This window comes from Homarus americanus, unplaced genomic scaffold (genome assembly GCF_018991925.1).
Source record: "Homarus americanus isolate GMGI-L3 unplaced genomic scaffold, GMGI_Hamer_2.0 scaffold25827, whole genome shotgun sequence".
Taxonomy (NCBI): Eukaryota; Metazoa; Arthropoda; class Malacostraca; order Decapoda; family Nephropidae; genus Homarus; species Homarus americanus.
In genome coordinates this window covers 8,503,858-8,516,447 of record NW_024738300.1, presented here as the reverse complement: position 1 = coordinate 8,516,447, position 12,590 = coordinate 8,503,858, and the positions used below count along the sequence as shown (strand labels likewise).

Below are 12,590 nucleotides of genomic sequence, written 5' to 3'. Positions count from 1 at the left end.
TAAGCTCAAGAACTTGCGGGAAAGTTTGGTCTTGCCTGATGAGAAAAGCAAAACAGCAGCGCGCTTAGCCGATATCATAATGTTTACTCACTTTACATAATACGTATCTCAATAGTGCAGGGTAAACAAACTGTTAGTACAAGTTGTACCTCTCTAGTCCGGCAACCTCGGGACCTGACCGGTGCCAGACCATGGAAATTGCCGGACCATGGAAATTCACCCTTTTCCTGGATAGATAGTGACTTGTGCTTATGCCTGGAAGCACTAGCACCACTTTCTCTTCGTCATGGTCTCTTTGAAGACATATTGAAGGGTTAAATGTCGTATAGTAGCTTCTCAAATTTCGCGAGTTTTTAATTCTTAACGTATTTTATTGGAACACACAAAAAAATAAATAAATAAAAATTTTGATGGCGGAAACTTGAATTTCGACGGGTTTGAACGGCCCTCCAACGTGCAGACGACGTGCATAATCGTGTAAACAGCGTCATTTCTCTTATGTACAAAAGATTCATTATTGTTTATTACTGAATGTCTTTTTTATTGAATTAATGTTTATGTGTGCAAAATGAGCAATATATTTCATTAATAATACGTAGAATATTAAAACACAAGAGGAAATGACACAGCATTGTTTTCGTTGATTACAAAACCAGTGACTGACTGGTTCTACATATAAAACTGAAGAAAATAAGACCTTGGTTGTAGCTGTAGTAAAATTAATATGGTTGTTTTAAGTAATGTTATTTAATGTTAATAAATGGAACAATAGAAGTAGCTAACGATAATGGTAAAGAAAAAGAGAGATCGCATACGTAAGTGCGCATGTGCACACGTGAAAACATATCGCCATTACATTACATAAGAATATGAAAGCAACACTTATTTACTGTTCATATATATTTTAATTAATGTTTCTGAATTTGTTTTTATTGAATTAATGTTTGTGTGTGTGCAAAATTAACAATACAATTTATTAATAATACGTGGAATATTAGAGGAGACGAGACGGCTGCCGGCATTGTTTATGTTAAAGCTTACGAAACCAGTGACTGATTGGTTCTACATATAAAACTGAAGAAAATAAGACCCTGAGTTTAGCTGTAGTAAAATTAATGTAAAAAATGAATATGGTTGCTTGAAGTACCTGTAATGTTATTTAATGTTAATAAATGGAACAATATAAGTAGCTAACCATTAATGGTAAAAAAAAAAGTGAGACTGCTCGTATGTAAGTGCGCACATGTGAAAATATATCGTCATTACTCTACATAAGAATATGAAAGCAACACTTATTTACTGCTCATATATATTGAAGGGTTAAATGTTGTACTCTGTATAGACAAGCAGAGAGAGAGAGAGCAGCCGAACTGCCGGATGTAAACAAACCTTAATTTCCCGCGGCTTTTTTTTTTTTAAGGGGATTAGCCCACCCGGGCATAGGTCACTGACCCACATTGGGGCCTGAGGGGCAAAAATTTAATACTCCTGTAATAATAATAATAATTCAGATAAGTAAAAAAAAAAAACTGCCTATCTACCTATTGGACAAACTAAAATCGTTCCGGACCACGGGAGTTTCCGGACCACAGAATGCCGGACTAGAGAGGTACAACCTGTACAGTATATTTTCAATAACCTGTAAAAGTCACAACAATTACAGCAACACAGAGCAATATGGACAATGTACGTCGATCGATAATGTACGCAGCGATAACAGCGAAGCAAGGAAGACAAAGATCAAACTATAGGTGGTAAACACTAGTAGTACAAGGCGCGGGTGGGTAGTTGGCACACGGATAGCGTAAACAATTAATGCCAGTAGAGAAGTGCCCTTGGAGCACAGAATCCTCATCTTTCTGGCTTCCCTCCTCAATTTTTCCCAGTAAGTTGAAGATTGCTAAACTGAAAATTGACGATCGTTAAATGAGAAATGGGTGTTAAAATTTTTATATGGCTAAGTGACCGTTCATTATATGAGGGATACCTGTATGTTATAAGGATTGATTGATTGGATTGTGCGTATGTAAATGAGTAAAAAAAAATAATAACCATAAGATAGTTCACAGCTTGGCAGCAAGAGGGCTAAGGGATGTGGCTACAGTGACGAACCAATTTTGGTGACAATGCCACTAACAATGTTAACAGGTGCAAACTACAAGAAAATTATCTGTAAATCTTCATTTGCATCAGGTATTTGTAGACTTCATGTGGCATATACAGTAAATAAGGTTCTGCTCTTCATGTAGCAACATAAAGAAAGAATCTAAGGATATGGTTGATGGGCCCAGAATAAATGAGTTTACCGATAAGGATAACCTACCATGAGTCTGTATTGGGTCATTAACAGTAAATGAGCCAATATTGAGTAACTTATTAATTTAATAATTTATAAACTTTGAATGTGTGAAAATGCATATAGCAGTAGTGTGTATAATGAGGACTGCCAATATATATATCAAAAGGTATATATTTCTTTTAAGATATATATTAATAGCATTTAACACTTTTCAATGACAGGTGCAACTTACTCCACTTGAAAAGTATATAACAACTGTGCAACCAACTGCTTAAAACAAAAAGGTTACTTATATACACCAAACAGTGTATATAATCTAAATTAATGCAAACAACTTTTATAGCAAAATGATTCTGCCATTAGCAGATACACTCAAGGTGAATAACAAATATGTAAATGCTTTTAATAAATATAGTACATTACTCAGATGGTCTTTTCAATGTTGATGAAATTTTGTCTCACAAAATGGGAAATAAAGGAAAATTTGAATATTTTAGCAAATGTGGATACTATACTCATAAAGTGGGCATGATGCTCAACAGAAGACACACAGTGGCCATGAAGTGGGAGTTTTTCAGAGGCATTGTAACCATTCAGAGGGAATGATTGACCATGGCCACTGTGAAAGTTCTAAGCTTGAGATACTAACCTTTTACAGTTAAGTTGCCCTGATGTGGGGTCAGGAAGTCAGACTGTTGACGGTGGAGCTTTAAGAGGATGGGTGATGGACTAACTAGGAAATCCTGAAGGTAGTTAATGCATGTCCCAGCAATATTTGGAAACTTTTCAGCAAGTTTACCTAAGCCCTGAAAGTAGTTTACATATGTTATTCATGTTAACCATCTACTTTTGATCATCATAACCAATGTGTGACCTAATTGAAGATAAGGGTCGCAAACACTGACCATTAACAGTTGAGCTACTACCCAAAGTAAGTCAAAATCCCTAATTATTATTAAAAGTCTTGATTGGGAAAATCAGGGTCTTTCTTCAGTACAGTATATAATTATCTGTACATACTCTAATGTTCATATATACCAGGGGTGGCCATACTTGCTTAACCTAAGAGACGCATATGATAATCTTCAGATATTCGACAGCCGCAAGACATGAAGAAAATATACACATGTTTTTAGTGTTAAATACACATTCTATTACAAAAATTATGTGCAAATATTACTAAGAAATACATGTAAGCAGTAATATTTACTAATGTATGTAGTTTTTAAATTGTTAAATTTTATGTTTCAATATTCAGGAGTACAAATACACTATACCTAATGTTATCAAAATCTTGAGCGATTTTTTTTAACGGTACTGAGCATGTTTAATACATAATGAACTACGAGCACATCTCAGAAAAAATATGAAAGTCTGTATTTCAGTCATATTAAATGGGATTGTTAAAGGAAAAATTTGAAAATATTTTTAATTACAGTATACATATTTGTCTTAGTAAACATTTGGTCAAAACTTAGAGGAATATATAAAAAAAAACAAGCAAACCAGTAAAATTAGAGGTGCTATTTTCATCAGATACCACCTCACAAAGCTTGTTTTTCCATAATACTGACTTGGTGGATAATCACATGAAACTTTTTTGTGATTTGTGTCGTAGTGGTGTTACAAATTACAATACTGGCTTTGTAGTGAGTGAGAGACACATTGAAGATAAGGCACAAAGGTTTACCTCCTTTAATGGTGAATGTAAAATCATCCTTCCACTCTAGCTTAAAATTTATGTTTTCATCTTCATACTTTTGGGTCTTACAATTAGATGATACCACTCCCTTCACAGAATTTTCACAGACACTGCTATCAAATAAATTTAACAGAATTTAAAAACAACTTATTTTATGAACAGTAAACACAACTTGTATCCGGAGCATACCAGTTAGATCTGGACAGTATAACATCCTGTGTTACACTGCATTAATGTGTCAGGTCATGACATGAGGCTGGGTCCCCTGCCCTGCCCTGCCCCGCCCTCCGACTTTCCTCCGTAATCCCTGACCTGACTCGGCACTGATGAACGACACCTGACTAAATTCTAGCATTAAAATTAAGATTTAAATTCTTAAATATTTAAACTCACCTTGAATAATTAACTTATGTATTAATCCAGTGGCCTCTCAGTTTATAAATACAAAGCTCAAACATTTTTCTTATTTACCGGTACAAAAATAAGTTCAGCCAAGATATTTTCGTGAGCCACACATTAAGTGTTAAAGAGCAGCATGCAGCTCGTGAACCGCATTTTGCCCACCCCTGATATATACTGTCATTTAAACAACAAACATCAGTCATTAACAGTTGAGAATGGCCCAGAATAAATAGTAACAATCTTGGACAGTGTGGTTAAAGAATGGGTATATGAGATTCTTCATCACAGTTTGCTCTATTTTACTTGTACACCTTCTTAACCTTCAAATTTATTTCTAACTCAATAGTGACATTTGCAATCCAGAACAGTACAGCTGAAATCAGTTCTTTTGTCAGCCATTACAAAAAATCTTAACAAAGTAATATACATCTCAATTCAACCAGTAAAAGGAACTACTGTATCTAAATGAATTCCATCACATATGTTAATAATACTTTTAAAGAAATATCTAGTTACTTATCAATAACTCTTGCAAGCTCTTTACCACACAGAACAGGATGGTCAGCATAAAAAACAACACAGACTCTCCTCAACTTGTGGTTATTCATTCTTTCTAGAACTGTCTTACCATATGTGTTCTGCTATTGTTATTGTGTTCCCCTTCCACAAAAGACCTCAGGTGGATTTATTTATTTTTATGTATGTAAATCTTTTCTTGGTTTAATGCAGGTGGCCAGACAGGTGACGATCCCAAGTTTCTTAACTTTCAGCAGCTAGTGGATTATAAACCCCTATGGTACAATGCTTGTCCACCAAAGGCTTCTACCATTAGTAAGTGTACCCATGTAAACATGGAAAATGGCCGTACAACACTGAGGATAATGATGATAACCTGATCATTTTACTGCTTCTTCCTCAAGGGTTAATGTACCAGGAGGGAACCAAGTCCTAGACATCAGCCAGGAATTTAGCCCCAAATCCTTCATTTCTGAGGTGAATGTTCTACCACTGAGCAACATAAGTCATGATTAAGGTATCTAATCAGTGATTGTTTATGATATTAACTGTTTCACATTGTCATTAAAAAAAAAACCTATCATTCTAAATCAGTTATTATTCTCTCTTACTATGATGAGTGTCACATGACACACTCTTAGTCTTCACTACATGCTGTGGTAAAAAGACAATGTCGATTTAAAGAAGCCCAGGATCATAGGACGTGGATTAAATAAAGTCATGAATAAAAGTAGAACATGCTTCAGAAATTATCAGTGAAATAATTTATACAAAAACTGAATAAGACTGGGTTAACCCCTTCAATACTGTAAGCTTTTATTCAGAGAAATATTTTCTTCTTTAATGCAGGGTAGCTGGGCAGGTGGTGATCTGACTCTTAACAATCATCAGCTAGTTAGTTTTCCAATACCTTTGGTGGATACTTGGTCCAATGGGGTGTTATTTCACCATAAGTGACTGCACTTAATAATATATCTCATTTATGCTGAGTGAACAAGAACTAGTGTACAAGGAAGAAGCCCAGTCCTCTAGTCTAGCTGGGAAATAAAACCCAGAACACTACTTGTAAGGTGAACACTCTACCAACAAAGCTACTAATAACAATTTTGACCAGGAACAATTTAAGCAGACCAGATATCAAATGAATTAGTCACTTTGGTTGGCAACTATGAACTATACAGGGAAATGAGTCCATTGTAACCTGACTTGTCTTTAAACTAAAACTTAAAGATCTTGCAAAAAAATAAATAAATAAATAAAATAAAAAATACTCACAAATGTCTTCAGCCTATCACTCAATACCAATATCTTACCTCTAGACACACCAGCAGCAAAGGCATATGAGCAAGAACCAGGCGGTGACCATGAGGGACATTTGCCTTCTCAGTCAGTCGATTGCACAAACTCTCCGCCTCTGAGAATACAAGCACAGAAAGTGGTGAAAACTCGTGAAGGATAATGGAATACTGAGTCAAATGGTGATAACATTCACTTAAACCCATGTGATTTCTAGAGCTGAGGATATGTTACTCAAAAATATTTAAAAGATGTCTTTATTTATTATTTTCTCTAATTTTTACAATCCCTTTCCCACTTTAAGACAGGATGTAGAGGACAAGGAGAAAACAGCCCAAGACAAAATGACCCAGATCTGAGACTTAATAATTTAGGTATTTTAGGGATTTAACACAGCTCAGAGCCAGAAATTACAGGTGACAAACACTGATGCATGTCATGTGCACTTTGATGGAATACCTGTACAGTACTTGCATTGTTCTCATCTATGACCGTAGTGTTGGGGTACTTAACCTCCTCAACTTGGTACAGAAAATAGTCACCAAACAATTAACAATAATGACCTTATCAGAAAGCCTCCAGCACTGCACAGTTCTAGGAACACCTTATTACTTTCCCATTCTACAGATATTTCCCCAGTGAACTTTCGATCAGCTTCACTTAAAATAAGCCACAGGGGCATGTGGGAAGGACAATGACTATTCTGCTGAAATTCCTTTCTGCATAATCTCTGCCAACTTACAATTGCTTTTATCCCAAACTAGCACTAGCCATATGGATTTTCCTGCTACAAGAGTTTTCCTATTAGTTTAAGTTATCCTGCTTCAAATATCTTTAATCCTTGGCAAGGTGACACTTTGGTGAATTGTTCTAACAAAAAAATTTCTCTGATCTCTCCCTGCCCTTGTTATTTATAAACAAAATAGTAAGAATATACTTGCTCATCTCTATAGAAGATAATTTACAGATAACCTTTATGGAATTCAGTTTACAATTTCATCATTCAGCAATGTTGGTTTGTGGTGGATGAGCACAAGAAGCCACAAACTAGGATCTTGGGTGTGTGACAGGAACACCATAATGCTCAGGTGCAAAGAAATTAATTTGTTGTTCTATCTAATGCCTTTTCATCGATGTAGTGAAGTTATGCAAAAGTATAATGATGAAGAATTATCTGCAAAGTATCTACTTCCAGATAGTGAAAGCATACACGGTATCCTCAATATCCATGTAAAGGCTTTAAACACCATTTTATATTGTACTGTTCAGTATATTGAATAAAATACTTTACAAATCCAAAAAGGTAGTCTCACATTTTGGGATGTTCTGTCTCAGACATGGGTCCTTTTCTCTATTATCTGGTCTGTTATGCTAGAAATAAGAGGAACACTGACCCTCTCATTTGCTGTCATTCATTTTACTAGGTGCCTTACCATATGTATTGCTGTGTCCCCTGTAAACATTACGAGTCCAAGATATCCATCAGGTTTACCTGTGTTGCTTCATACATCACCCCAGCAGCAGGTCACTCCCCAAATTTTGCCTAACAATATGTTTTCCAACCATACTGTATATACACACTGTTGCTTCCTATACGACCATCCCCCATCCATCTTGTGTCACCTCCACCCCACCCTTCAATCCCCATTTTAGTTTTCTCCTCTGTTTTCATACTTATATTTTTGGAATATAATTTTTTTATTACTAAGCTTTCGTTTCTTCCACTTCATAAAAAAAGAAAAAAAAACAACCTACCAGACTCATCAGTACTGGCCCACACCAAAAGATCAATACAGGCAGCATTAGCCTGGACATTGAGCCTGTAGGGGTTGATTGATGGAATTTTCTTGTTAAGATCACTCTTTTCTCCACTCTCACTTTGTTGCACAGCTAATTCAGTCTGACCTGACAGGAAAAGACCTTTCACAAAGTCCTGCACATCTCGGGTGAATGGCACAGGAAGATCTGAGAAGACAAAAGTAATATCTTATTAATGGATAGTGAAGGTCCAAAAAATATAAAACTAGAGCGATGTTGGCAAGTCATAAATGTCCCTTATGACAAATTCAGAACCTTACATTTCTTACAAAACTTTTTTTATGAATGATAAACCTCATGCACACCTTCAATCTTTAAGCAAAAACTTAACAAAGGTTCAGAAAAATTAAGATGATGAGTATGGTGCATAAACTTTCAACGTTTATCTGTGATGAAAGGACAGAAACAGATACTGTACATAAGAAAACAGTGCAATCTGGTAGAGCTCAAACATTTGTTGGAAGGAGCATGATAAGTTAATATCAATGTTACCATTATGATCTGGAGAAAAGACAGGCCTTAGTTCAGGTAATTTTCATTGTATTGAATAACAAATATGAATTTAGCCAATTGAAGGATGTTGTAATTGGATCAGGTTGGACAGGTCTGCTAGCTTCCAATACAAATTTACCTGGATACAAAGCAATGAGTCTTTAGCAGCCACTGACTGTTACATCCCTTTGACCATCACAGGTTCTTATTTATGTCTTCCTGGGGAAAGACAACTTATGACTGGCAGTTGCAATAATGCTATCAAAGGATCAACGCCTCCAAGAATGTATCCAGAAGAATTCACAAACCAGGACATATTGTGAGTATAAAACCTAGTCCTCTAATAACTCCCCTAATTCAATGTTCAAACTTCCAGCATAATACATAGCTACAGCTATATCATGAAAATGATATGGCAGCATAAAGTAGTAAAAGGGAAGAGATCTGGAGTAGCCTTGTTAAAACTTTGTGACAACAAACAATGCATTGAACTAGTTAACGCCCCAAAAATGGGGTTAAGAAAAGAACAGAAATAATATAATTCTTAACTTAATTTTCCCTCAGATGTTCAACCTAATTGTTAAGAGCTCTCATTCAAAACCCATAGCAAATTACAAGCGGTTAAGTTAAGTACCTTTATTGCAATTAAAAATTTTAAAAGTCCACCATCAGGTGCTGAACTGAAAATTTAGATGCCTAATGACCCCTTATGTCCTTATAACTAAAAAAAAATTTCATTCACAATGAAGCTCTCATTATATTAAATCTCCAAAAAATATACACAAGTCTTGAAATTTAGAAAATAGAAAGTTTTTCAAAATAACAAAATTAACTGCATATATTTCATTAAAAACAATTATACTAACAAATAAGTATATACCTGTATTGAGTGCTTCATGAATAAGGCACTCCATATTGTGATGTTAAACTACAAGAAGTAGAGACAATTGATAGAGGAAGACTTAAAAGTTCACCCCAACTGAAAATACACTTATGGAGCCAGTTAACCTCTAGCTCGCTAACAAACAACCTGAAGGACACTAGGTGATAAATCTGGAAAATCAAACATAACCAAGTTAATTTCTATAGGAAATGAGACAGTGAATGTCACTCTAACCCAGTGTGCATCATTCCAAGTGTTATTATGCTTGTGTCCATCCAGTTTATGTGCTAGACAGTTCAAAAGAATCAGCCCTTTCAAAACTCACATGACATCTAAATGTGGACTTGGGAACAGTGTGAGAAATGATCTGGCACACTTCCATGGCAACATGTAAACAAACCTTACAAGACAAGAGATAATAAACAAAAATTTATCTTACAACAAGCGCTAACACTTTGGCCTGCAGTATCTCACCACAGATATGTCAGGTAAAAGATAAAGTGACCAGAATTTAGCTCTTGTCAAGTGAAAGCAGACCTGGGGAGGGGCAATCATGATGACTGTCCACTTGGACTGTCAGTTAGGTTATGAAAGCTGGCTCAACCCACATTTGCTCTGATTCACTTGTATTCATAGGTGATGAAGCAGTCACCTTGGTTTGTTGGGTGTTAAATGGGCAGCCACAGCTCCAGTATAACCTTCAGCCACTTGGGCAGCCACTACACTAAGTTCCCTTCATTTGAGGCTGAATGTAGAGGAAGAAGGGAAGCCTAAGTAGGTATATCTAAGTGGATTAACAAAACTGACTTTGGGATGACATTATAAGGGGCTGGATGTCAAGGGAGTGTTATTTAGAGAGCCATCTGGCTTAAGGGAGAAAGCCAGAATTTGAAAACCAGGCAGTAACTATTCTTTCAATTTCCACAAAGTATTCTCTAAAAATCTACAGAAAAACATTCAGAATTACCCCTCAGTGTGGTAATGTTCACATGATGAATAGGAGGTGGATGTAACAGATAAAGAAGACAGAGACATGTTCATACATTTCCATAATATCCTCAGAACTCATTTAGGATTGACTGACTGGGTAAAATATCCGGCGTTGCAGCCTGTGGCCATTTGACACCGAAAATGAAATATAATTTAAAACTATGATATAAATAAAATAAAATCCTATTAAGTTTAAATATAAAAATTAAAATAATATAAAATCATGTATTCATTTAAAATTACAAGCGGTTAAGTACCTTTATTGCAATTATAGATTTAAAAAGTCCACCAACAGGTGCTGAACTTCTCTTGTTGAGCACCTTCGTGATGGAGAAGGAGCCATCCTTCAGCCAGCAAGTGTCTCACTCATTTAGGAATACAGTACTGCACAACAGCTATTGCATGTACAGTATATTCCAAGGGTTTTGAAACTAAGTCTACAGTAAAGTCAAAGCAATAAACACCACCAAATACAGAAATACAGATCACTATTCAGGTTCATTTTATTATCTTATCTTACTCCACAAGAATATATTATTCTTACCTTTTTCATATGCAAGAAGTTCTCTAAGTAGCGTAACCATCACTAGATTCAATGTCTCCCGAACACTGCGGTATGGAAACATCTTCACCTGGCAGGATGCAAAAACTTCAGAGGCTATTTCATCCAATACTGTTAAAACTTCTTTAGCCAGCAGCTTCTTAGCATTTGAGAGAACAGTCTGAAAATACAAACAAAAATATTAATGATCTTGTACAAAAGACACAAATAATATACAGCAGGGATGGCCAACCGCATTGGATGATTAGAAGTGGTGCATTGCATCCCTGTGATAATAATAAAGTAAGGCAGTAAGCCTACTCATTATTTTCAGCGATTTTATTATTTCGTGCACATCCTTTTTAGCGAATGTTATCTTCTTTCACATTAATCTGTTTTCAGTTAAAAATATGCTTAATGAATCAAACTACGAAAGATGGACTTTTGTTCTGCAATCGTCCCGTAACTGTTCAATACGCGTTTAATACTTGTGTGACCGTGAGGTGCCAGGCATCTGCCCCAGCAGTGCGTCACAGGTTCTTGCCAGTTTACAACCGACGCTCGGTGCGGTATGACGTCGTGCTTTGTTTGTCCTTTCTGAACATTTGCAGTTTTGTACTTTTCGAAAATTAAGCCTTGTTTTTACATTCCAGTTACCCATCACAGTGCAAAAGAAAAGCAGAAAGTGATAAGCGTGAATTCAATGAACAGTGGGAAAATGAGTTGTTATTTATAACGGGTCCGTCAGGAAAACCGTTGTGCATTGTTTGTGAAAACACTCTTTCACAGAATAGAAGACATGATCTTAATAGACACTATAAAACACAGCATCAGACTGAAATAGAAGGAAAACTGAAGCTCGTGCTTGGGTCTGAGTTACGGAAAGAATATGTGACTAAGAAAAAGGAAGAATTCAGAAGAAGACAAAATGTATTTGTTAAAAAAAGTTGTGAAAGTTTGTCGATAACAGAAGCGTCCTATGCAATTGCTTTAGCGTTGGCGAAAAAAAGGAAGTCTTTCTCTGATGGAGAAGAAATTGTTAAGCCTTGTCTCCAAATATTTGCAAGACGTCTTGGTGATAAAAGTATTGAAAGGAAAGCAGACGAAATTGCTCTATCAAAGCAGACAGTTACGAGACGTACCGAGGAACTCTCTCATGATGTATCTCAGCAACTGAAAGACCTTGTCCATTCTTGTACTTTCTTTTCTTTAGCTTTGGACAAATCAACTGACATATGTGATGTAGTCCAGTTAAGCATTTTTATTAAAGGAATTGATGATCATTTTAGTGTTTTTGAAGAACTTGTCAGTCTTGAGTCGTTTCATGGAAAAACAAGAGGATCAGACATATTTGACAAAGTAAAATCATGCCTAGAAAATCTACAATTAGATTCTAGTAAACTCATCACTGTGTGTACTGACGGAGCGCCGTCAATGATAGGTAAAGTCGCCGGGACTACAACTTTGCTTGAAAACTTTTTAAATCGTCCTCTACTAAAATATCACTGCATTATACACCAAGAGTCACTGTGTGGAAAAACTTTAAATTTGCAGCATGTTATGTTACCGGTTGTGAAATGTGTGCATAAATTAGAGCAAGAGCATTAAACAGATGAGAATTCAGAAAATATTGTGAAATGTTAGATTTGGA

At 35.8% G+C, this 12,590-nt stretch overlaps 1 protein-coding gene across 4 annotated transcripts in view; it reads right to left on the bottom strand.

The window, feature by feature from the left end:
- The window catches only part of LOC121873824 (phosphatidylinositol 4-kinase alpha-like), a 133,083-nt gene that overhangs the window by 100,188 nt on the left and 20,305 nt on the right, over positions 1-12,590 (bottom strand). For all 4 annotated transcript variants that reach the window (XM_042377562.1, XM_042377565.1, XM_042377563.1 and 1 more), the window contains exons 6-9: positions 10,943-11,120; positions 7,971-8,180; positions 6,233-6,333; positions 2,949-3,105 (exon numbers count right to left, since the gene is read on the bottom strand). In XM_042377562.1, coding sequence (XP_042233496.1) covers positions 2,949-3,105; positions 6,233-6,333; positions 7,971-8,180; positions 10,943-11,120 — 646 coding nt within the window. The remainder of the gene's footprint in view (positions 1-2,948; positions 3,106-6,232; positions 6,334-7,970; positions 8,181-10,942; positions 11,121-12,590) is intronic.